At 44.8% G+C, this 27,109-nt stretch overlaps 1 protein-coding gene and 1 long non-coding RNA gene across 2 annotated transcripts in view; both read left to right on the top strand.

Annotated features, from left to right (window-relative positions):
- The window catches only part of TENT2 (terminal nucleotidyltransferase 2), a 245,491-nt gene that overhangs the window by 147,946 nt on the left and 70,436 nt on the right, over nt 1-27,109 (top strand). Inside the window, exons 7-8 of the mRNA XM_030191942.1 lie at nt 18,973-19,039; nt 22,678-22,754. Of these exons, the coding sequence (XP_030047802.1) occupies nt 18,973-19,039; nt 22,678-22,754 (144 nt within the window). The remainder of the gene's footprint in view (nt 1-18,972; nt 19,040-22,677; nt 22,755-27,109) is intronic.
- On the top strand, nt 11,371-12,273 carry LOC115463043. The gene is made up of 3 exons (XR_003940985.1): nt 11,371-11,397; nt 11,701-11,703; nt 12,184-12,273. It is a non-coding gene; the product is annotated as an uncharacterized LOC115463043 (long non-coding RNA).

Here is a 27,109-nt window from a genome sequence, read left to right as displayed (position 1 = left end):
TTTGCCCCGGTAAGTTTTCTTTCATCGTCGGGGTAGGCCCTATTTAGGCCTCGGTTCGAAGTTTTCTTCTCCCTTTTTTTGTGGTGCCATTTTCGCCATTTTGAGTTTTGATCTCGCTGGTGCGATTTTTCCGCCCATGACATCGAAGTCTTCCAGCGGCTTCAAGAAGTGCACCCAGTGCGCCCGGGTAATCTCGCTCACTGACAGGCACGCGTCGTGTCTTCAGTGTCTGGGGGCTGGGCACCGCCCGCAGGCCTGTAGTCTGTGTTCTCTTTTGCAAAAGCGGACTCAGGTAGCGAGATTGGCCCAGTGGAACGTTTTGTTCTCGGGCTCTTCGTCGGCATCGGCACCGGGAGTATCGACTGCTTCGACGTCGTCGGCGCCCGGACCTTCATCCTCGTCCCCGATTGCATCGAGGCATCGGCCCTCTGCATCGGGGCCGAGACATCGGACGGCTGCGTTGGCGTCGGTGGTACCGAGACCTCCTCGTCTGCTGATGTCGTCGGACGGTGGTGCTTCGTCTGGAGTGCAGGTGAGGGCTGTCCATTCCCCTGCTGGTGGCGGTGAGCCTTCGGGTGGGTCTCCCCCTACCCTGAGGGCTCCTGCGGTACAGCCCCCCCGAGACCGACCTCCTTCAGCCTCGGCCCCGAGGAAGCGACGGCTCCTCGTCGGTGCCGGGAAGCTCCGGTGACATGCTTCGTCCCAAAAAGTCGAAGAAGCATCGTCACCGGTCCCCTTCCCGTGTCGGCACCGAGAGCTCTGGGTCGCCGAGGGAGTCGGCACCCAGTAGGCATCGGCACCGAGAGGACCGCTCGCCCTCTGTTCAAGAGGTGTCGGTGCACTCCCCTTTGGACAGCCCGGAACAGCCTCCATGCCCGGAACAGATTCTGACATTGACACCTGCATCGGCTTCCATTTCTTTTTCTACAGCCGCTCTGCACGAGAGTCTCCGGGCCGTTCTCCCACAGATCCTGGGAGAGCTGTTGCGCCCTACCCCTCCGGTACCGGGGGTGCTTGCGCCACCGGTACCATCGAGCGAGGCGCCGGCTGGCCCATTGCCCGGGGTGAGGTCTCCGACATCGGTGCCGCTTGCAGTACCGACTGCGGTAGCCTCCCAGGAAGGCTCCCCGACTACGTCGGCGGAGGGAGCTTCGCCGGTGCGGGCGAGGGAGTCTACCTCTCGACGCTCCCACCGTGGCCGTGGTTCCACGGAGTCGAACCGGGCATGGCTGCAGACACAGGTCCGTGAACTTGTGTCTGACACCGATGGTGAGGCCTCGTGGGAAGAGGAAGAGGACATCAGATATTTCTCTGACGAGGAGTCTCAGGGTCTTCCTTCTGATCCCACTCCCTCTCCTGAAAGGCAGCTTTCTCCTCCCGAGAGTCTGTCTTTCGCTTCCTTTGTCCGGGAGATGTCTACGGCCATCCCCTTCCCGGTGGTTGTGGAGGACGAGCCCAGGGCTGAAATGTTTGAGCTCCTGGACTATCCTTCTCCACCTAAGGAAGCGTCCACAGTACCCATGCATCATGTCCTAAAAAAAGACATTGCTGGCGAACTGGACCAAGCCTCTAACTAATCCCCACATTCCCAAGAAGATCGAGTCCCAGTACCGGATCCATGGGGACCCAGAGCTGATGCGCACTCAGTTGCCTCACGACTCTGGAGTTGTGGATTTGGCCCTAAAGAAGGCCAAGAGTTCTAGGGAGCATGCTTCGGCGCCCCCGGGCAAGGACTCTAGAACCTTGGACTCCTTTGGGAGGAAGGCCTACCATTCTTCTATGCTCGTGGCCAAAATTCAGTCCTACCAGCTCTACACGAGCATACACATGTGGAACAATGTGCGGCAGTTGGCGGGTTTGGTGGACAAGCTTCCCCCTGAGCAAGCCAAGCCATTTCAGGAGGTGGTCAGGCAGCTGAAGGCGTGCAGAAAATTCCTGGCCAGAGGGGTGTATGACATCTTTGATGTTGCGTCCAGGGCCGCTGCTCAAGGTGTGGTGATGCGCAGACTCTCATGGCTGCGTGCCTCCGACCTGGAGAATAGAATCCAGCAGCGGATTACGGACTCGCCTTGCCGTGCGGATAATATTTTTGGAGAGAAAGTCGAGCAGGTGGTAGAGCAGCTCCACCAGCGGGACACCGCTTTCGACAAGTTCTCCCACCGGCAGCCTTCAGCCTCTACCTCTACAGGTAGAAGATTTTTTGGGGGCAGGAAGACTGTTCCCTACTCTTCTGGCAAGCGTAGGTACAATCCTCCTTCTCGACAGCCTGCGGCCCAGGCTAAGCCCCAGCGCGCGCGCTCTCGTCAGCAGCGTGCAACTCAGCAAGGCCCCTCGGCTCCCCAGCAAAAGCAAGGGACGAGCTTTTGACTGGCTCCAGCAGAGCATAGCCGACATCCAAGTGTCAGTGCCGGGCGACCTGCCAGTCGGAGGGAGGTTGAAAGCTTTTCACCAAAGGTGGCCTCTCATAACCTCCAATCAGTGGGTTCTCCAAATAGTCCGGCAAGGATACACCCTCAATTTGGCCTCAAAACCTCCAAATTGTCCACCGGGAGCTCAGTCTTACAGCTTCCAGCACAAGCAGGTACTTGCAGAGGAACTCTCCGCCCTTCTCAGCGCCAATGTGGTCGAGCCCGTGCCATCTGGGCAAGAAGGGCTGGGATTCTATTCCAGGTACTTCCTTGTGGAAAAGAAAACGGGGGATGCGTCCCATCCTAGACCTAAGGGCCCTGAACAAATATCTGGTCAAAGAAAGTTCAGGATGCTTTCGCTGGGCACCCTTCTCCCCATGATTCAGGAAAACGATTGGCTATGCTCTCTGGACTTGAAGGACGCCTACACGCACATCCCGATACTGCCAGCTCACAGACAGTATCTGCGATTTCAGCTGGGCACACGTCACTTCCAGTACTGTGTGCTACCCTTTGGGCTCGCCTCTGCGCCCAGAGTGTTCACGAAGTGCTGGGCTGTAGTAGCAGCGGCACTTCGCAGACTGGGGGTACACGTGTTCCCATATCTCGACGATTGGCTGGTGAAGAACACATCCGAGGCAGGAGCCCTGCATTCCATGCAGATGACTATTAGCCTCCTGGAGCTACTGGGGTTTGTGATAAATTATCCAAAGTCCCACCTTCTCCCAGTGCAGAAACTCAAATTCATAGGAGCTCTGCTGGATTCTCGGACGGCTCGCGCCTATCTCCCAGAGACGAGAGCCAACAACTTGTTGTCCCTCGTCTCGCGGGTGCGAGCGTCCCAGCAGATCACAGCTCGGCAGATGTTGAGATTGCTGGGCCACATGGCCTCCACAGTTCATGTGACTCCCATGGCCCGCCTTCACATGAGATCTGCCCAATGGACCCTAGCTTCCCAGTGGTTTCAGGCTACTGGGGACCTAGAAGACGTGATCCATCTGTCCATGAGTTTTCTCAAATCCCTGTATTGGTGGACGATTTGGTCCAATTTGACTCTGGGACGTCCTTTCCAAATTCCTCAGCCACAAAAAGTGCTGACCACGGATGCGTCTCTCCTGGGGTGGGGAGCTCATGTCGATGGGCTTCACACCCAAGGAAGCTGGTCCCTCCAGGAACGCGATCTGCAGATCAATCTTCTGGAGTTACGAGCGGTCTGGAACGCTCTGAAGGCTTTCAGAGATCGGCTGTCCCACCAAATTATCCAAATTCAGACAGACAACCAGGTTGCCATGTATTACATCAACAAGCAGGGGGGCACCGGATCTCGCCCCCTGTGTCAGGAAGCCGTCAGCATGTGGCTCTGGGCTCGCCGTCACGGCATGGTGCTCCAAGCCACATATCTGGCAGGCGTAAACAACAGTCTGGCCGACAGGTTGAGCAGGATTATGCAACCTCACGAGTGGTCGCTCAATTCCCGTGTAGTGCGACAGATCTTCCAGGTGTGGGGCACCCCCTTGGTAGATCTCTTCGCATCTCGAGCCAACCACAAAGTCCCTCAGTTCTGTTCCAGGCTTCAGGCCCACGGCAGACTGGCATCGGATGCCTTCCTCCTGGACTGGGGGGAGGGTCTGCTGTATGCTTATCCTCCCATACCTCTGGTAGGGAAGACTTTGTTGAAACTCAAGCAAGACCAAGGCACCATGATTCTGATTGCTCCTTTTTGGCCGCGTCAGATCTGGTTCCCTCTTCTTCTGGAGTTGTCCTCTGAAGAACCGTGGAGATTGGAGTGTTTTCCGACCCTCATCACACAGGACGAAGGGGCGCTTCTGCATCCCAACCTCCGGTCCCTGGCTCTCACGGCCTGGATGTTGAGAGCGTAGACTTTGCCTCTTTGGGTCTGTCAGAGGGTGTCTCCCGCATCTTTCTTGCTTCCAGGAAAGATTCCACTAAGAGGAGTTACTTCTTTCTATGGAGGAGGTTTGCCGTCTGGTGTGACAGCAAGGCCCTAGATCCTCGCTCTTGTCCTACATAGACCCTGCTTGAATACCTTCTGCACTTGTCTGAGTCTGGTCTCAAGACCAACTCTGTAAGGGTTCACCTTAGTGCGATCAGTGCATACCATTACCGTATGGAAGGTAAGCCGATCTCAGGATAGCCTTTAGTTGTTCGCTTCATGAGAGGTTTTCTTTTGTCAAAGCCCCCTGTCAAGCCTCCTACAGTGTCATGGGATCTCAATGTCGTTCTCACCCAGCTGATGAAACCTCCTTTTGAGCCACTGAACTCCTGCCATCTGAAGTACTTGACCTGGAAGGTCATTTTCTTGGTGGCAGTTACTTCAGCTCGTAGAGTCAGTGAGCTTCAGGCCCTGGTAGCCCAGGCCCCCTTACACCAAATTTCATCACAACAGAGTAGTCCTCGCACTCACCTAAGTTCTTGCCGAAGGTTGTGTCGGAGTTCCATCTGAACCAGTCAATTGTCTTGCCAACATTCTTTCCCCGTCCTCATTCCTGCCCTGCTGAACGTCAGCTGCACACATTGGACTGCAAGAGAGCATTGGCCTTCTATCTGGAGCGGACACAGCCCAACAGACAGTCCGCCCAATTGTTTGTTTCTTTTGATCCCAACAGGAGGGGAGTGGCTGTGGGGAAACGCACCATATCCAATTGGCTAGCAGATTGCATTTCCTTCACTTACGCCCAGGCTGGGCTGGCTCTTGAGGGTCATGTCACGGCTCATAATGTTAGAGCCATGGCAGCGTCGGTAGCCCACTTGAAGTCAGCCACTATTGAAGAGATTTGCAAAGCTGCGACGTGGTCATCTGTCCACACATTCACATCTCATTACTGCCTGCAGCAGGATACCCGACGCGACAGTCGGTTCGGGCAGTCAGTGCTTCAGAATCTGTTCGGGGTTTAGAATCCAACTCCACCCCCATAGGCCCATGTTTGTTCTGTTCCAGGCTGCACTCTCAGTTAGTTGGATAAATGGTTAGTTCAATCTCAGTTATGTCCTCGCCGTTGCGAGGCACAATTGACCATGGTTGTTGTTTTGAGTGAGCCTGGGTGCTAGGGATACCCCATCAGTGAGAACAAGCAGCCTGCTTGTCCTCGGAGAAAGCGAATGCTACATACCTGTAGAAGGTATTCTCCGAGGACAGCAGGCTGATTGTTCTCACAAACCCGCCCGCCTCCCCTTTTGGAGTTGTGTCTTCCCTTCTCTTTGTCTTGCTACATATGAGACTGGCCGGCACGAGCCGGTTCGGGCGGGAAGACGGCCGCGCATGCGCGGTGCGCATCGGCACGCGAGGACTAGCAAAGGACTTTGCTAGAAAGTGTTCCGATTGGAGGGGCTGCCGTGGACGTCACCCATCAGTGAGAACAATCAGCCTGCTGTCCTCGGAGAATACCTTCTACAGGTATGTAGCATTCGCTTTACCTCCCTTATCTAGACTCCTTAATCATCAGAGTTGTGCACCACTCTGAGTAAGTCAGGAGATAACAAACAAGAGAAATACAGTGAATATGAGAAATCAGCTCTCAAGTTTATTAAAGCAAATCAATTAATACAGTACTCACCAAACAGTTTCTACAAGTTCAAAGGTAATAGCAAACAAGGCCGTTTTCTCATAGGGAGTTGTCAGACATTGAATCAAACAGATGTCACTGGTCCTGTATTCTCCATCACATTGGCCAAACCATCAGTTTATATACTCTTGTGCCCCAGATTACTGGCAGTCAGCTGTTTATCAGTAAATCTTGATTACACTTGATTACACAATATCAGTTTCGACCTCAATGAGTCTTACTTTCGACCATCTGACATTTCTGACCACCATGGTTTCGCTTAGCCTCTTTACAGTTCTGTTTTTCCCTGCACCTGGCTACTTACTCATTTATCTTGTGAGATACCATGACCACATAGTTCTGCTTATGCCAATGTCCAGTTGGCATTTCTTCATCAGATGAGCTGTTTTGTAGACAATGCCAAGTTTCACTAACCTTGTAGCCTGTTACAACTGTTATTGCTGCAATAGAGTGAAATCAGTCAGAGACTTGTTTATGATTTTAGGTCTATCTTGCTGCCATAAGCCTGCTTGACCTGTATTTCACTGAAGGCAAGTTGTGAACAAATTCTACATATCCCCTCTTGAACGGCCTTATAGGGCATTCCCAAATATTGTGGAAGAGCTGTCTGATAAGGTTTGCCTCTTTGCAGTGGTAACAACAAAAGAACATAAGAATAGCCATACTGAGTCAGACTAATGGTCCATCTAGCCTAGTATTCTGCTTCCAGCAGTGGCCAATCCAGGTCACAAGTACCTAGCAGAAACCCAAATAGTAACAGTGGCTTCCCCATATCTGTCTCAATAGCAGACCTATGGACTTCTAGTCCAGGACCTTTTCCAAACCTTTTTTAAATCCAAGTAAAAGTGGTGGAGACAAAAACAGTATCTGTATTCAGGAGAGCTTGGGACAAGTAGATAGGATCTCTAAGGGAGTGATGGGAGAATAGATGACATGGATGGGCAGACTAGATAGACCATATAGAGGCATATTTTCAAAGCACATAGACTTACAAAGTTCCATAGATTACTATGTAACTTTGTAAGTCTAATTTCTTTGAAAATGAGCCCCATGGTGTTTACCTACATTTTTCTCTGTTTCTTTATAACCTGTTAACACAGTGTCCCATTGATTGTCCTCCTTCCACCTGTTCACTCAAATGCATATTATATCAACCTCTTCATTTAGCGCTATATAATCTAACTCTTCCATCTTATATTTTAGGCTTCTAGCATTTGAATACAGACACTTCAAATTGTGGTTTGTTTGTTTTTTTTCCTTGCATCTACAAGCTGCTTAGAAGTTGATGGGGATAATGTTCATCCTTTTACTCTGCTCTTCCCTTAAACTCTTGTTGCTTTCTTTCACCATTGTTGAAATCTTTCTGTTGGGATTCTCTAAATATCCTGTTTCAATAGTATCCTTCAAGGATACACACTGGACCATGTGCCCCTGGGCAGCCATTGGCCTCCCCCCTCCCTCCCCAATTTTAGTTTAAAAACTGCTCTATTTCCTTTTTAAATTTTGGTTCCATCACGGTTAAGGTGGATTCCATCCTTTTGGAGCAGGTTCCCCCTTTCCCAGAATGTTGCCCAGTTGCTAACAAATACAAATTCTTCATCCCTGCACGATCATCTCAACCACTCATTGAGACTTCGGAGCTCTGCCTGCCTCTTGAGTCCTGCCCATGGAACGTGAGCATTTCTGAAACTGCTACATTGGAGGATCTGGATTTTAGCTTTCTACCTAAGAGCATAAATTTGGCTTCCAGAACCTCCGTACCACATTTTCCTGTGTCATTGGTATCCACATGTGCTAAGACAGCCAACTCCTGTCCAGCACTATCTAAAATCCTCACTGAGCAGGCAAGTGACAAGCAATCCTCATGCCGACCATCCACCCAGCTATCTACATGCCTAATGATGAAATCACCAACTACAACAGCTGTCCTAACCCTTACATACTGGCCTGAAGTTCCTGGAGACACATTCTCGGTGCGAAGGCAGGTGGTAGGCAGGTCCTGTCTAAGGGATTACTTCTACTTCACCAGGGTGATGCCCTCCTTTTAGGAGACTTTCTTCCTCATCCTGCATTATGGTAGACATCCCTGTTGGTGTGGATAATATGAGGAGTGACGTAGCAAAGCTTGGTCTAGAATTTGACAGCTAAGATTTAATGCTAAAAAAAATGCAGGGTCGTGCATTTGATATTCAAAAACAAAAGGGAGTGGTATGGTATACAGGATGAAGTAGCTTTATGTACAGAAGAAGAGTGGGATTTGGAAGTGATAGTGCTTGATGATCTTAAAGTGGCTAATCAGGTAGAAAAGGCGATGGCAAGCCCAGAAGAATACTTGAGTTCATAAGGAGAGGAATGACCAGCAGGAAAAAGGAGATGATAGTACCCCTGTGTAAGTCTCTGATGAGACCCAGGGCCGCCGAGAGGGGGGGGACAAAGGTCCCCGGGCTCGGGCCTCCGGAGGGGGCCCGGCACCACCGCAGTCAGGCCCGCCCGCCGTCGCTCCCGAACTAACCTTAAACGCCTCCTTCCTTTCCTTTCACCACCTTCGCGGCAAGCAGCAGCAGGGCAGGCCACTCTTTCCTTCCGTGTCACACCCTCATTATGCATACTTTGAAGGAAAGGTAGAAGAGGGGGGATATGATAAGAGACATTTAAACATTTCTGTGGTATAAATGCACAGGAGGCATCTTTTTCAATTGAAAGGAATTTCTGTGATTAAGGTGAAAGGGAACAGATTGGGAATGATCTAAGGAAATATTACTGTACGATAAGGGTGTGGATGCTTGGCATGGCCTCCTGGTGTAGGTGGTTGAGACAAAGACTATATCTGAATTCAAGAAAGCGTGGGACAAATACATAGGGTATATAAGGGAAAGGAAGGAAGAATAGATAGTATGGATGGACAAACTGGATGGATAGGCCATATGGTTTAAATCAGCTGCTGTTTTCTTGTCTTCTACGTTTCTTAAATAACTAACAGCTCATCACTACTAACATATAGGGACTAGTCCAGCATTTAGGTGTAGGCTGTCCAGTCGTTTAAATTGAGTGCTACATGTATGATTATCTCCCATTTGGTGTGAAGTTGTGTCTGCATTTGGTGTTGAAGAGTCCAAGAAAGCACAAAGGCAGACGGTCTGCAAGCTCCAAGATGGAAAATGTACAAAGCAGATCGTTAAGAACGTAATTTATTAATACAACCCAAAAAATTACACATAAATACATATATAAAAAAAACAAAATTAGCCCGACACAGGCCGTGTTTCGCCCAGCAGGGGCTGCTTCAGGGGCTACATAAAAATCCTCTATAGTTCAAATTGGAAAAATTATTATATTTGATAATTCCAAAAATATAATATGCAAGCGATCTCAGTTTTTTTTTTTTGTTTTTTTTTTTCAGCTTTCTCCAGAGACAAGAGACGCCAGATAGACGGAATGATATGTCGTTTTGGCCCCTCTTGGAGAGCTGTTTTTTTCAAAACTGAGATCGCTTGCATATTATATTTTTGGAATTATCAAATATAATAATTTTTCCAATTTGAACTATAGAGGATTTTTATGTAGCCCCTGAAGCAGCCCCTGCTGGGCGAAACACGGCCTGTGTCGGGCTAATTTTGTTTTTTTTATATATGTATTTATGTGTAATTTTCTCTTTGGTGTGAAGAGGTCATGTCTTGCATAGAAGTCTGGTTTCTGGAGGCTAGGGGACAGACTTACCAAAGCTGAGGCAGTCCTATCCAGAGGAGACCTTCAGGGACATGGTAGAGAGGTCTAATTTCTAGTCTGGGATGCTCTGTGTCCTCTTAGAGGAGAGGGGTCACCATGAAGGAGAGCATCACTTTAGTGTGGCAGGAACTGCTCTCCAAGTGATGTAGAATTCTCATGCACTGAGAATGTCTCCACGTGTATGTGTCCAAGAGGGCTGTGTTAGGATGGCTGTTGTAGTTGATCTATAGAAGTGTAGGTAGTTGGGAATGAGGAGCACTTGCCTACTTGATGGTAAGGTAGACTTCATGTATCGGACTTAGGAGGAGCTAGCTGGCATAGTACATGTGAGTACCACAACATAGAAAGGTTTGGTAAGGAGGTTAAGTGGGATCCAGGTTGCTGTGCTAACTTTTTAAAAAGGATGGAGCACAACTTTTTACACTAGTATGGAAGAGAAGGGGAGTGGGAGCAGACAGTTGCTCAGGAGTACATGGTTTGGAATAAGAGTATCTTTAAAGGATACTGGCACAACAGAGAAATTTAAAATATTCTGATATGGTCCCTCTCCACAAAAGAGGAAGTAAGGAAGAGGCTGGGAACCTGTAAAAAATGCCTTTCTTTTTTTTATTTTGGCCGAAAATGGACGTGCGACAAAATGAAAATTGGCGTCTGTCCATTTTGGGTCTGAGACCTTACTGCCACCCATTGACTTAGCAGAGCCGGTAGTGGGAGGCGGGGCTGGAGGTTGGGAGGCAGGGATAGTGCTGGGCAGACTTATACGGTCTGTGCCAGAGCCGGTGGTGGGAGGCGGGGATAGTGCTGGGCAGACTTATATGGTCTGTGCCAGAGCCGGTGGTTGGGAGGCGGGGCTGGTGGTTGGGAGGCGGGAATAGTGCTGGGCAGACTTATATGGTCTGTGCCCTGAAGAGCATAGGTACAAATCAAAGTAGGGTATACACAAAATTAGCACATATGAGTTATCTTGTTGGGCAGACTGGATGGACCGTGCAGGTCTTTTTCTGCCGTCATCTACTATGTTAATATGTAACTACAGGCTGGCAAGTCCGACTTATGTGGTAAGTAAATTAATGGAATCACTTTTAAAACAGAGCAGTAAAGTTTTTTCAGTGGATTACAGGACCCAAGGCAACATGGTTTCACTAGAGGCAGGTCTTGTCAGACAAATCTGATCAGTTTCTTTGGATTGAGGGAGAGCACTAGATGTGGTGTATTTAGATTTTATCAAAGCCTTTGACATGGTTCCACATAGATGACTAATAAATAAACTGAGTACCTTCTTTATGGACTCTAAAGTGACTGACTGGGTTAGGAACCATTTGAGTGGAAGGCGACGAAGGGTAGTGGTAAATGGGGCTCATTCTGAGGAAATGGATGTTACCAGTGGTGTGCCATAAGGTTTGGCAGGTTAGGTTTAATGCTAAAAAGTGCAGGGTCATGCATTTGGGCTGGAAAAACCCGAGGGAACAGTATAGTTAAGGGGGTGAAGAACTTTTGTGCATGAAAGAGGGGTGTGTTCGTATGTGATGATCTTAAGGTGGCCAAACAGGTAGAAAAATTGACTGCAAAAGCTAGAAGGATATTTGGGTGCATAGGGAGAGGAATGGTCAGTAGGAAAAAAGTGATGATGCACCTGTATAAGATTGTCTGGTGAGACTTCATTTAGCATATTGTGTACAGTTACTACTACTACTACTAACGAACATTTCTAAAGCGCTACTAGGGTTACGCAGCGCTGTGCAATTTAAACATAGAAGGACAGTCCCTGCTCAAAGAGCTTACAATCTAAAAGACAAGAGAACAATCTAAAGACAAGTGAACAATCTAGAGGACGAGTGAACAGTTAATCTGATAGGGTGGATAGATTGGGGCATTTTATATTTCTCGAGCGGTTAGGCGCCGAAGGCAGCATTGAAGAGGTGAGTTTTAAGCAGAGATTTGAAGATGGGTAGGGAGGGGGCATGGCGTAAGGGTAAAGGAAGATTGTTCCAGGCGTAGGGTGAGGCAAGGCAGAATGGGCGGAGCCTGGAGTTGGCAGTGGTGGAGAAGGGTACTGAGAGAAGGGCTTTGTCCTGTGAGCGGAAGTTGCGTGCAGGAACATAGGGGGAGATGAGGGTGGAGAGGTAGTGAGGAGCCGCAGACTGAGTGCATTTGTAGGTAAGGAGGAGGAGCTTGAATTGTATGCGATATCTGATCGGAAGCCAATGAAGTGATTTAAGGAGAGGGGTGATATGAGTATATCGGTTTTGGCGGAATATAAGACTTGCAGCAGCGTTCTGAACGGATTGAAGGGGGGATAGGTGGCCGAGTGGGAGGCCGGTGAGGAGTAAGTTGCAGTAATCAAGGCGAGAGATAATGAGAGTGTGGATGATAGTTCTGGTGGTATGCTCAGAGAGGAAAGGGCGAATTTTGCTGATGTTGAAGAGGAAAAAGCGACAGGTCTTGGCAGTCTGTTGAATATGCAGTTGGAGACTGCACCATCAAAAAGATATGAACAAGATGGAGTCGGTTCAGAGTGCGGCTACTAAAATGGTCAGTGGTCTTCATCATAAAGTGTATGGTGTTTATTTACACCTTATATGTGTGTAAACAAAGAAACTGACACCTATTATAAAGAAGAATAATCAAAAAAAATATTTTTATTTTTTCAACTGTCCTCCCTTGGACAGAGGCAGCATGAGAACATCACACTGGAAGCAAAGTATACTTACAAAATATATTTTTAGCAGTAATACAGAGATATATGTTTGCTCAGCAGTAATACAGAGATATATGTTTGCTTTGCTTAAGTTACATATATTCTCCTCAGTTTAAATACACTTACATTCGTGCTGCACCCAATTCCTGCACGTCAGCAACCCTTTTCTTTGAAGCCTGTTCTTTCTTATCTAAAAAATGTCTGCAGCATTCCTTCTGCCTCCTTGCACAGACTGTCTCTGTTTCACACCAGGCTGCTCAAGGTTGATTCTATGACTCCCTTATTATTTTCACAGGTTTGTGACTCATATCTCTTTTGCCTTAATGCTTGCATTCCACTGACCATAGGAACCTTCTTTTTTCCTCATTATATTCAACAATGGGACAGACCTAAAGATTTCAATATGTATACTTTGGAAAAAAGGTGGGAGAGGGGGAGGTATGGTAGAAACATTTAAGTACTTAATACAGCATAAATGCACAGGAGGCAAATAGTTCATTTGAAAGGAAGCTCTGGAATGACGGGGCATAGGATGAAGGTGAAAAGGGATGGACTCGGAAGTAACCCTAACCTGGGGATATACTTCTTCATGGAAAGGGTGATGAATTTGAGGAGTGCCCTCCTGGTGGAAGTGGTGGAGAAGAACAGTATTTGAATTCAAGAGAACTTGGTACAAGTGCATAAGGATCTCTAACGGAGTGATAGGGGAGAATAGATGGCATGGATGGGCAGGCTGAATAGGTCATATGGTCTTTATCTGCCTACATTTTTCTCTGTTAATATGACAGCTTGCGATAAAGGTTATGTTATTCCTGGTGCATTTAAGTAAACCAAAAGAAACTGGGGATTTATATAATATGAGGTTTCTCCACATATATAAAATACTTTAAATAGAAACCTATTGATCTTCTCACCACTATTAATATCTGTACATTCCAAAAAACCTAAAAAAACCTAAAATAGTGTAGAGCCAAAAACAGCAAGTACTAAATATTCATATAATTAAACTGAGCAGTGCTCAGAACTGGGTACGCAAGCACAGCTGTCAAACAGTACACTCGCCACCACAACCAACATCATAGCACCGTCAGCCCTCCCTATCAGAAAGATGTTAATATAGCTAGATGATTAAAGCTAATACTGAAGGCAATCTCCTTCCAATACTTCTATCTGAAAAACCATATATAATGAAGGAGATAGGTAGAGACTCAACTGGCTTTCACTCTGATCATAAATTCATTAAATAAAGAGGTGAAGCCTCAAGAAGCCCCCCGCTCAATGATTAAAGAGCTCTCGGGAGGCTGGACTGCTTCATCATCGGCAAACACCCCACGGCATTTAAATGATCTGCTGCAAATATTTTTTCTCTATTTTTACTTAATTTTTCTTTTTAATCTTTTTTCTTTACTCTTAGAAGTCAAATATGTAAATTACTTAGCTTGTATCCCATCCAGGCTCTCGAGACGCTAAATGCGACCATGACCAACGGTGGCCAACGTTTCGTCACCTGCCTCAGGGTCAAATGGTCTGCGTCAATCTTAGCCTAAAGAATACTCAGCATTTTTTTTCTTTTTTTTATATGCTGTGCAATCATTGTGCTGTTAAAATCGTATATACACATCTAAAAAAATGAGCCACATATGACTGAGACAAGAACTGCTGTTCGTTACATTTTGCTAAGCATTGCTCTGCCAGCCCAAGCTAAGTACTACTATCATTACACAGTTTTGCTTTGATCATCTAGCTATATTAACATCTTTCTGGTAGGAAGGGAGGGCTGACGGTGCTATGATGTTGGTTGTGGTGGCGAGTGTACTGTTTGACAGCTGTGCTTGCGTACCCAGTTCTGAGCACTGTTCACTTTAATTATATGAATATTTAGTTCTTGTTGTTTTTGGCTCTACACTATTTTAGGGTTTTTTAGGATTTTTTGGAATGTATAGATATTAATAGTGGTGAGAAGATCAATAGGTTTCTATTTTTAGGCATTTAAGTAAACGCCAGGCAGGTATTAATGATTTCAAAATACCCTATCAACTGCCATGGAGATGTGATTAGAACTAAAACATACTTGTCTTTATAGAAATACTGGATATCCAAACAATAAGCTTGGAGAGTTAAAATGCATGGCATTAAGTGGTTGATGTAATATGCATTTCAGGAGATTTGGTTTGGGAAGCTCGCCAGGTGCCCTTGGCCTGGATTGGCCACTGTCGTGAACGGGATGCTGGGCTCGATGGACCTTTGGTTTTTTCCCAGTGTGGCATTACTTATGTACTTATGGTGGAAGGAGGATAGTCAATGATAACACCAATATCAGGGTACAGATCAAACTGCTGCAAAAAGGCAATGGCTAAAAATGAGAAGTCCATTCTCGCTATTCGCTGAGTTTAGGTTCCTAGAAAATCCTGTGAATACGAAAACATGAATGCAGAACCATTGATCCTACGGGAAAAAGAGGTTTAGGTTCCTGTTCGACCCTGTTAGGTAGCAAAAGTGTACAGTGAACATCATAATCTCATCATTTCATGTAGCCTTCCTGTAAAGAATAGCTTATACTGTACATTTTATAATGTGTTTTATACACTTTTTTTTGTAAAAGTACAGTATATACAGGTTTTTGGTGTAACAATATTCATGCATAGCTCTATGAATTTATTCTTCCTCATGGGAACACACTTTCATTTGCCCTTGCACTACACTGTGCAGGCTGCGAATAAGTGAAAATGCTCTGGAATAGCGAGAATGGGTTACACTTTATCTTCTATGAATAAGCGAATCCGTGAATACCAAATGTGCAGGTAGCAAGAACAGACTGTAGTTAAGCAAAGTAGTCATGCAGGAAACAAAATGCAGTGTGGGCTTTATGGTCTGCTGGCCGGGATGGAGAAACTGTGCTTAATTAGCAACGCAGGTAAAATTGGCAACATAAAATTGATTTCAGTTAGCCCATTACTGATTGTGTGAATGTCTCATTAGATAATGTTTGGGTGGTGAGGATTCTAGATGCTAATACCTGGTTCATGGAGCAGCTGATCCTGAAACTAATGAAAAGGGATCTATTTTAGATCTAGTCCTTAATGCATCACAGGACATGATGCAAAAGGTAACCGTGGTGAAGCCACTTGGAGATAGTGATCATAACGCAGTAAAATTTGGCATAGTCATCTGAGGGATAATAAGGAAAATGAGAGATTATGATAAAAAGGGGGAATTAGAAAAGAAGCCAAAAAGGAGCACTTAAAAAGGTTAAAAATTTGCATGTGGCATGAATACTTTAAAAATACTATTTTGGAAACTCAGACCAAATATCTTGCAGACATTAGAAAAGGTCAGAAGAAACTGGCTGCCATTATTGGTAAATGGTAAAGTGGAAGAAGCTGTTAAAGCCAAAAATACATCTTTAAAAAAAATGGAAAACAGATTCAAATGAAGAAAATAGGAAAGAGCTTGAATTCTTTCATATTAGATATAAAACTTTAACAATGGCTGGTCAAAAGAGAATCTGAAAAGACTCTTGTCACTCAAAAACTCAAAATAAAAGCTTTTTCAAGTATATTTGAAGTAAGCAGGGATTCTGTTCAACCATTAGATGCCAAGTGGTAAAAGGGACACTCAGGGAGAACATGGTCATAGCAGAAAAGTGTCAAAAGCAGTAGAAAAATGCTTTAATGAGACTAGAGCAGGAAAGTGCAGTCATGTGAAAATGATTGGCGGGTGCAAGATTCAGTGGAGTTGGCTGGTCTAAAATCAGATTGAAAGGGATCTATTGTATTGGTTGATTGATGAATGTTAAAAATTACAGTAAACAATGCACTTTTATGCTAAGGGAAGGGAATAAAAATGGGTTGATAATTGGAGATGGGAAAAGAGGGATGGGCACCAGAAAATATAATTTTTATTGGAAATTTTTTTTTCCAACAAATGCCATTAATACTATGCCCGCTTCTTAATGAGTGTGCACTATTTGCACATAGTTCACCTCTTTTTTTTATGTAGTGTGCACTCTTTCCTGATAAGTGTGCGCATTGGCAATGGTATGCGCATGTGCTTCAGGGGGGAAAGGGGGTGCAGATTGTGCACATAGTGCGTTCTCTTTAAGAAGAAGAACCAGCAGACAGTATTAGTTTCAAATGACATTCCATCCTCAGTACAGAATCCATAAAAGATTTCTTAAGAATATAAGCATTGCCATACTGGGACAGACTAAAAGTCCATCAAAACCAATATCCTGTTTCTAGTAGTGGTCAATCCAGGTCACATGTACCTGGCAAGATCCCAAAACAGTAAAACAGATTTTATACTGCTTATCCTAGAAAGAAGCAGTAGATTCTCCCAACTTCATCTTAATAATGGCTTATGGACTTTTCTTTTAGGAAATTATCCAAACCTTTTTGAAACCCTGCTAAGCTAAGTGCTTTTACCACATTATCTGGCAGTGATTTCCAGAGTTTAATTACACGTTGAGTGAAGAAATATTTTCCCTGATTTGTTTTAAATGTACTACTTAGTAGTAAATTGCATGTCCCCTAGTCCTAGTATTTTTGGAAAGAATAAACAAATGATTCACGTCTACCTGTTCCACTCCACTCAGTATATTATAGGACCTCTATCATATCACCCCTCAGCTATCTCTTCTCCAAGCTGAAGAGCCCTAGCCTCTTTAGCTTTTACTCATTTGAAAGACATCCCATCCCCTTTATCATTTTCTTCGCCTTTCTTTGTGCCTTTTTAAAATTCTCTATATTTTTTGAGATGCGGTGATAAGAATTACACACAGTATTTGAGGTGTGGTCGCACTGTGGCATGATACAAAGGCATTATAAAATTCTCACTTTTGTTTTCCCATTCCTTTTCTAATAATTCCTAACATTCTCTTTGCTTTCTTAGCTGCCACTGCACACTGAGCAGGGGGTTTCAACATATCAATGATCCTTTTCCTGGATATTGACTCGTAATGTGGAACCTTTCATCATGTAGCTATAGTTTGGGTTCCTCTTTCCTGCACATATAACTTTGCAGTTGCTCAAATTCAACAAAATCTGCTTTTTGGATGTCCAGAGACCCAGTCTCATAAGGTCCTCTTGCAATTTTTCACAATCCTTTTGTAATTTAACAACTTTGAATAACTTTGTGTCATCAGCAAATTTGATTACCTCCTTAGTTATTCCCATCTCTAGATCACTTATAAACATGTTAAAAAGCAGGTGTTCCCAGACCCTGGGAAACCCCACTGCCTACACTTCTCCATTAGAAAATACCATTTAACCCTACTCTGTTTTCTATCTGTTAACCAGTTCTTAATTCACAATAGTACATTATCTCCTATCACATGACTTTCCAATTTTCTCAGGAGTCGTTCATGAGGTACTTTGTCAAATGCCTTTTTAAAATTGAGATAGCCCACAACAGATTTGTTTAATTGTTCTGGCTTTAGGTGATGACTGTCATAAAAGTTTTGCTAGATATAGTACTTAAAATATCTCTGGCTATTGTTATTGAAATACTATCATGCCCTATCTTCTTATATAATAAAACACACCTCCAACATTCTGAAGCTGACTGCATGGCTGAGGCATTCCTGCTCTCTGTATCCATCTCCTGAATTGACATCACGTACTTCCAGGTTCGTCACAAGCAGAAGTGACCAACCACACGAAGTTTCTCAGTTTCAGAATGTTGGAGGTGCATTCTGTTAAATAGGATTGGTCAGTTCCTTGAAGCACAGCCAGAGCTCAGCATCCTGCACAGTAATGCTCAGACACCACAGAGAGAGAGAGGGGGGGGGGGGGGGGGGGGGGGAGGTATCTCTGTCTCACACTCTCTCTCACAGTAATGTCTCTCTCACTCTCACACACTCTGTCTCACACTGTATCACATTCACTCTCTATGTAGCACACAGTCACACACTCAGTCTCACAGAGAGTCTGTGTCTCACACAAACTCTCTCTCGCACACACTGTATCTGTGTGAAACACACTCTCTCTCTCACACTGTCTCACATACGCACTTGCACACACTCTCTCACAGACACACTCGCACCCAGACTCACTCTCTCTCTCACACACACAGTCACTCTCACATACACTCTCTCAAACATACACACTCCGAGGAAAACCTTGCTAGCGCCCGTTTCATTTGTGTCAGAAATGGGCCTTTTTTACTAGTTATAGATATAATTGAATCATGTTCAATTGAACTTGGATAAAGTGTTTAACTGCATATGTTCTAGAAATGTTTTATAGAAACACAGGCATATGTGTGTATATGTGCACATGTATGTGTGTAAACATCTTATTATATGTGTGTGTATAATATGTATGTAGTTTAGTTTGTGTTGAATTGTTTAGAGGCCTTAGCATTTTGTTTATACATGGTTAGTCATAATATTTGCTGTGCCTTTGGGTGTTAATCGAATGACATAAGTATAGTTTGTATGTTTATTTTGGAGACAAAGGGTAAGGAAGTCAAATTTGTGGGTGGGGGAGTGGGATCAAGTTAACACTAGCACTGACAACTGTGATTTGAGGTTTTATTGTATATCTTTGTTTTATAGCTTACATTGAGAGACCTCAGCTGATTAGAGCAAAAGTGCCAATAGTGAAGTTCAGGGATAAAGTCAGGTTAGTAATTTTCAGGTGTTTTTTGGACAAAATAGAAAATGTAATGCAATGTGAATGATAACTTTTTATAGATATTATAATTTCAGATAACAGGATCAGTGTATCACTAAGAACATCAAGATTCTGCAGTGGAACTTAATTTAGTTTGCAAGAAGCATCCCTCTTTATGACAGTCACTGTTTCTGGAAATAAAAAAGATAACCAAGAAGATATATGAAATGCTCGGAATGACACCTTATTTTTTTTTTAGCTTACATTATAGTCTAAAACTAATGTGAAGGAGAGCTCCATTGGACTTAAATCACTCAGAATAGTTATAATTTTTATGTGTTGATGGCTTTTATTTCTTTTTAAAACAAACAGGAACCAAGAATAAGATGATGCAGGGTGCCCTGTTTTCAAACAGCATACATTGATACAAAGTTGGTGGTCATTTTTATCTGTGGCCTTGTACCAGTTCTCAAAGGGAAAGTGTGTGTATTCTTTCCCTTGGAAAATTGTCTGAAGCAAAAAATACTTGTAGAGATCTGCACCTGCTTTTTATGCAGATCTCTTCTATAAGTGTGGCATGCATTGATGTGAAAGTAGTTTCTCTTCCTTGATCTAAGTGCAGCTCCTGGAATACTCTCACTCCATGTGGGTAAAAGTACACTTCTTGTGAGTAATACGTATATTTGTATCTGCTCAGAGCTTGGACAGGTTCCAGACAGTCCCTTTACTTTGGTAAATCATTATTCTCCGAGGACAAGCAGGCTGCTTGTTCTCACTGATGGGTGACGTCCATGACAGCCCCTCGATCGGAGATCTTCACTATCAACAGCGTTTGCTAGCCCTCGCGTGCGCATGCACCGTGCGCATGCGTGACCGTCTTCCCGGCCGAACGCGCTCGTGTTCGTCAGTCTTGTTTTTTCCGCAGCTCAGGACGGCTGTTTTTTGGTCGGTCTGCGCCCCCAGGAGACCCCTCGCGTCTTTTCGTTGCATTCTTCCGTTCAGAAGTGTCCGGTTTTCTTTGTCACGTCATGTGTTTCTTAGTTTTTAAAAAAAAAATCCACTTACGTCGAGTTTTTTTCCCATAAGTTTCCTTTCGTGATCGAGTGTGGCTTTTTTCGCCGCCCATACAGGTTTTTTCTAAAATTTTTTGTGCCCTTAGCCATCATCGCGAATTTTGACTTCGCCGGTGCGATTTTTCCGCCCATGTCCTCGAAGCCTACCAGCGGCTTCAAAAAGTGCACCCAGTGCAGCCGGACTATCTCCCTCACTGATAGGCACATTTGTTGCCTTCAGTGTCTGGGGGCCGGGCATCGCCCCCAGGCCTGTACTCTCTGCCTTCTCTTGAAGAAGCGGACTCAGGCGGTGAGATTGGCCCAGTGGAATCTGCTGTTCAGGGCCTCGTCAAGTGCTTCAACGTCTTCGGTACCGAGATCATCGTCCGGTGAATCGACGTCTGCGATACCCAGCTCTTCTGCTGGTGATCCAGCGTCTTCGATACCGAGGTTATCGCTGGCATCGATGTCGTCTGTAAGAGTTCATCATAGTGCGATTAGTGCATACCATTACCGTGTGGAAGGTAAGCCGATCTCGGGACAGCCTTTAGTTGTTCGCTTCATGAGAGGTTTGCTTTTGACAAAGCCCCCCATCAAACCTCCTATAGTGTCATGGGATCTCAATGTTGTTCTCACCCAGCTGATGAAACCTCCTTTCGAGCCACTGAATTCATGCCATCTGAAGTACTTGACCTGGAAGGTCATTTTCTTGGTGGCAGTTACTTCAGCTCGCAGGGTCAGTGAGCTTCAAGCCTTGGTAGCTCATGCTCCTTATACCAAATTTCATCATAACAGAGTAGTCCTCCGTACTCACCCTAGGTTCTTGCCGAAGGTGGTGTCGGAGTTCCATCTGAACCAGTCAATTGTCTTGCCAATATTCTTTCCCCGTCCTCATACCCGCCCTGCTGAACGTCAGCTGCACACATTGGACTGCAAACGAGCATTGGCCTTCTATCTGGAGCGGACACAGCCCCACAGACAGTCCACCCAAATGTTTGTTTCTTTTGATCCCAACAGGAGGGGAGTGGCTGTCGAGAAACACACCATCTCTAATTGGCTAGCAGACTGTATCTCCTTCGCTTACCCCCAGTCTGGGCTGACTCTTGAGGGTCATGTCACGGCTCATAGTGTTAGAGCCATGGCAGTGTCAGTGGCCCACTTGAAGTCAGCCACTATCGAAGAGATTTGCAAGGCTGCGACGTGGTCATCTGTCCACACATTCACATCGCACTACTACCTACAGCAGGATACCCGACGCGACAGTCGGTTCGGGCATTCAACTCCCCCCCCCCCCCCCCCCCAGGCCCATTTTTATTCTGTTCCAGGCTGCACTCTCAGTTAGTTGTATAAGTTTAGGTCAATCTCAGTTATGTCCTCGCCGTTGCAAGGCCCGATGACCAATGTTTATTGTTTTGAGTGAGCCTGGGGGCTAGGGATACCCCATCAGTGAGAACAAGCAGCCTGCTTGTCCTCGGAGAAAGCGAAAGCTACATACCTGTAGAGGGTATTCTCCGAGGACAGCAGGCTGATTGTTCTCACCAACCCGCCCGCCTCCCCTTTGGAGTTGTGTCTTCCCTTGTCTATGTCTTTGCTATGTACTGGACTGACAAGCACGAGCGCGTTTGGGCGGGAAGACGGTCGTGCATGCACATGCGAGGGCTAGCAAACGCTGTTGCTAGTGAAGGTCTCCGATCGGAGGGGCTGCCGTGGACGTCACCCATCAGTGAGAACAATCAGCCTGCTGTCCTCGGAGAATACCCTCTACAGGTATGTAGCTTTCGCTTTCCTTTTCATCCTTCTAGACCAGTCCAGTTTGAAGGCAATGCTGCCCTACCAGCAGATGGAGGCAGAGAACCTGAGCTTTTACAATCTCCAGTATAGAGTGATGCAGCCTAGAACTTGCCAGCATTTCTCTGCCCAGTGCACCTTAGTCACTCTAAAGGAACAAAGAACAGCAAAGGTTTTCTTTCGGAGGTTTCACAGTTGACTTCTTCAAGAGGGCCACTGCCACTTATTTACAATAATCTGGGTATGCTCCTTAATTAAGTTGAATGGGTGGGCTATGGATTCAGGAACTTAAAGAAGATGAGCATTCCATCTATAACCAGTTTAGGGAGGATATTCTCACCCTTTGTCAGAAACTACTACTATTACTACTACTAATACTTAACATTTCTAAAGCGCTACTAGGGTTACGCAGCGCTGTGCAATTTAACATGGAAGGACAGTCCCTGCTCAAGGAGCTTACAATCTAAAAGACAAATGTACAGTCAATCTGATAGGTCAGACAGAAACCACCACCAAGTCTGCCTTAAACCAAATGTCAGAGAGTACAAACTAATGCCAGATGGTAGGAACAAAATCAGGATTCATAATTATCCTTGAAAACTATAGAAGGTACTGTGAAGAGCACTTTGCATTTAGAAGCCAGAAACTTCCTGCTTAGAGAAGAAATCATGATTGTATATAAACATGGGTTTCATTCTGATAAATTTACCATTAAGATTCTTCTGTCATTTAATGCATTTTTCCCCATGTAAAGGAATATTTAGATATTTTGTAAAATCTGACTTTGCTCTCTGTTTCTTGATCTAGTGGTGTGGAGTTTGACTTGAATGTAAACAATGTAGTTGGAATAAGAAATACATTCCTTCTCAGAACCTATGCACACAGTAAGTTGTAATTGCTTCGTCCACATACTGTACATTTTTTTTTTAATTTTCCTTTATCTTCAGTTTAAAATGACTTCATTATAAATCCTTCCTAGAATTTACTTTCCCAATTTAGTCCACCAGATTAATTTAGAATGCTGTTTTTGGAAGCTTCTCTGGTCCCTCATTAAGACATGTTGAGGATAGATAATCTGAATTAGGATCATATTCAGGACCATATGGCATAGGCAGACTTGACACTTGTCTAGGGTGCAGGTCTTAGACCTTTTTCAGGACTATACAGAATTTTGCAGAGCTTAGATTTCTCTCTCTAGCTCTGCAGTTCTTCCCCTGCATGAGTGAGCCTGCCCTGCCTGCTTAATAGCCGAGGACACTGTAGGTATGGGTAGGTTCCAGCAAATGGAAAGGCATTGGGGGTGGGAGCACTGGAAGGTTTCCAGATTGATGGCTGAGTTTCTTGGGGCTCCTGACCTTGGAAATAATTTACCTTTTAATGGGTAAATTTAAAGGGAAATTGCAGATCTGTCCCTTGTAGCAATTGGTTTCTTTTGCTACAGATCCCAAGGATACATTTGTGGCATGTCAGGAGCCCCAGGAGAGATGCTTGAAAGAGCAACCGTTGCTCAAGATGGCAGGTGGACCAGTGGGGTCTCCAGGATTAGAAACTACACTCGGCCAAAACCAGTGGATACCCTCCTCCCCCCCCCCCCCCCCCCCCCCCGGCAGGTGTGGCTACGTCATCCCCTGAAATTGCCAATGCCATGCAGATGTATACAGAAGCTGCTGGCATTGTGCAGGTCTGAGGTTGTTAGAGCAGATTTCCCGGTTCAGGTAGGATTGTGTCAGGGCTGGATGTGGAGAGCAGATTTGAGATTTGGAGTTGGAAAGGCACCAGATTTGATGGCTGCAGGTGTTGCTATATCTTTTTCCTTAACAGAATAGTACACTTTATGAAATTTCAGATCAGTGTTCTTGTAATGCACCCTTTTGTTTCCCTTTGCTTCTCGCCATCCTGAACATTTTACTTTGGAAATCATTTGCCAAGCCACTTTGGAACTTGGTCAGGCTTTGGCTCTCCAGATGAATGAGCTTGCCATAAAAGTAGATGATTATGTGGCAAAGGTTTCAGCTTCTGAATTGGAAATCACCAGTTTGAAACAATTTGTGACTGAGGGCCTCTTTCACTAAACCATACTAGTGATTCCAGATGCAGCAATGCCAACAAAGCCCATTCACTTTGAATGGGCTTCGTTGGCATTGCTGCATGGTTTGGTAAAAGAGCCCCAAAATGTGAATCCAGTAACTACTGTTCAGATTTTTCTTTGAAAATTCTGAGCGGATTACAACAATAAGAAAAACCTTAACAGAAGAGGGAAGTACAAATATAATAATAATTCTTCACTAATTATAACATTAGTTAAAATGTTGATTTTGTAAACCAATGTATTGCTTTGTCTTTTTTTTAAGAATAATATAATTCTTAGGTCGAAATGGAAGCTTTGGAGAATGAGCAAGGTTATCTGATCCGTATTTGATACATTTTTTTTGGCTTCCTTTAAGATCATCTTGAACTTGTCAGATGATGTTTAACAGAAATTTTGAAGATATGTCAAAAGACTATAACCCCGATTTCTAGGATTTTCTATGTACCTAGAGCAAAGGGGGGAAAACCCACTGAAAGTCTTAGAGATTTCTGATGTTTTGTTTTGCAGCATTGGTTGTATCCTTTAAGATATGATACTGTCTTTTGCAGGTGTGTTTTAAGCATCAGGAGGGATTATATTTTGAATAGTAAGATCAGGATGTTCCCTGATGTAACTAAAGATACTCAAACAGTGAAAGGAGTTTTTTGTTGTGTCCTGGGTGCTTCGGTTGGGTGCACTTTTTTCTGCCTCAAGTTCCCTTGTAAACGTCTAATTAAATGTATGCTGTTAATATATATTTTTGAGCCATCCTAGTTGACATTTTTGTTGTTGGCTACTAAGTGGTGGTTGGGTTCTTCATCTCCCCTTCTTTTGATATCAGTTACAGCAGTCCACAAGATAATTAACATGAGAATATTAGCCATCATTTTGTATTTTTGTGCTAATTATCTACAGGGTGAGCCAAAAAAAGTAACCACCTAAGGTAGTTTGCTGTTTTCTCAGCAACCGCTTGGAAATTCAATATGACATTTTTGCAGCTTTATTGTTAATCTCATTCTACTTGGCACATACACGTAATTAGTATCTTTAAACATGGTGAAGTTAGACTTTTTAGCATGACCGCCCAGCGTTTTTCACATGTTCAAAAATGTTTGCACTGTAAAACTAGCATTATTTGACAAAAATGGGGTAACAGCTTACTGTTAATGATATCAAAGAGGCGTAGACTTTTATCTGGGGAGCAGTGTTGGAGGCCTATCACAAGCTTCACTCAAAGCCGCAAACAATCACCAAACTCAAGGAAGCACTGCAGATGATCTAGAACAAGAGCTTCCCAAAGTGATTGAAGGTCTTTGTTAAAGTTGAGGGTGGACACAGCATTTACAGTGCCTGTGAAATTCTGACACATTGTTAATTGTATTGTTAGAATGACGTTTTTACTGTGTTCTAGCTTAAGCATTTTTAACACACAGTAACATCAACATAGCATAAGATAATTAAATTTTGCTTAATAATAATATGTAAGTACGATAACTAAGTACATAAATTTCTTGGTGAAATTCAAAAGTGGTTGCTGAGAAAATGGCGAAAACCTCTAGGGGGTTACTTTTTTGTTTTTGGCCTCACCCTGTATATTGGATCTGATACGTATTTTGAAGACTGTTTTGATGTGTTTCTTTGTTCTTTTGATACCTGGTATTGTATTACTCATGAACACACTTATCTTTAGAAACTGTTGCTTGGCAAAGATACTTTTAAGACTTAGAGTAAAAATAAACACATACACATATATACACCCCCTCTTGCTCTTCAGACATATGCAACTGACACACAGGTCTTCTTGCTAGAAGACAGAATGCGGGCTCTCAGTTCCCATGTTTGTATCATACAAATGGCATCCAAATCTACAACCAGGGTTTATCTTCAGTTGTTGGGTTACATGACAGTATCTATGTTGTGACTCTGGTCTGTCTAAAGATGAGACATCCTCACATGAGACCTAAAATTCTAGTGGAATCCAACTGTCAACCTCTCTAGTTAATTTTATCCACCACTTTGAGTTTGGCTAATGCTGCAGTGGTGGACCACTGCAGCCAACCTCTTCAGGAGTGCCTTTTATACAGTGCTGATAACAGTCAGCCCTAACACGAGTGTCAAGAAGGACTCAACAATGTTTTGGTAGTAGCAGTGGCGTAGCCAGAAGTCAATTTTTGGGTGGGCCAACAGGTTGGATGGGTGGGCACTAGACAGTGGTGTGCTGGTAAATGTTTAACAACAGGCTCTCTCCCCAGTCCACCTATGCACCCCCCCCCCCCCCCCCCGGTCCACCTCCCCTCAAAATTGCAGAGCTGGCTATAGCCAGGGAGAGAGCTTTGGGGGGGGGGGGGAGGCAATGCATTACTCTCTCCAGGAAAAAAAAAATTTTAATGATCCAAGGATCAAATCTAATTCATGTTTAATGTGGGATAGAATAAGTAAATAAATATAAACTTTTAATGTTGAACACCTGATTCTCAAAGTGGACATATTCCAAACACTATAATGAAAATAAAATGATTTTTTCTACCTTGTCTGGTGACTTTGTTTTTCTGATCATGCTGGCCCAGTATCTGATTCTGCTGCTATCTGTCCTCTTAACTCCGTTTCCAGGGCTTTCTTTCCATTTATTTCTTTACTTTCTGCCTTTCTTCTTCATTTCTTGCTCTATATCCGTAAGTAAAAGCTGGGTCCTCCGCAGACTTGACTGTCCAGTGGATCCAGCTACTGCCTATTTTCTTCATCCATGTGAAGTTTTTCTCCTATCTTCCTTTTCCCTCATCTCATCTCCTTCCTCACTCTTCCATCCATGTCCAGCATTTCTTCTCTCTCCCTTCCCTCTCCTCCATCCATGTCCAGTAACCCTCCTCTCCCCTGCCCTGCCCTCCCCTCCATCCACCCATGTCCAGCAACTCTCCTCTCCCCTGCCCTCCCCTCCATCCACCCATGTCCAGCAACTCTCCTCTCCCCTGCCCTCCCTCCATCCATCCATGTCCAGCAACTCTCCTCTCCTCTCTGCCCTCCCTCCATCCATCCATGTCCAGCAACTCTCCTCTCCCCTCCATCCATCCATAGCAATTCTCTTCTCTCCCCTGCCCCCCTCTATCCATTCATACCCAGCAATTCTGTTCTTGCTCCTGCCCCCTCTATCCATCCATACCCAGTCCCAGCAAT

The sequence above is a fragment of the Microcaecilia unicolor genome, chromosome 2 (genome assembly GCF_901765095.1).
Source record: "Microcaecilia unicolor chromosome 2, aMicUni1.1, whole genome shotgun sequence".
In the NCBI taxonomy this organism is placed as follows: Eukaryota; Metazoa; Chordata; class Amphibia; order Gymnophiona; family Siphonopidae; genus Microcaecilia; species Microcaecilia unicolor.
The sequence above is the reverse complement of the archived record's forward strand: the minus strand, read 5'-3'. Positions and strand labels throughout refer to the sequence as shown.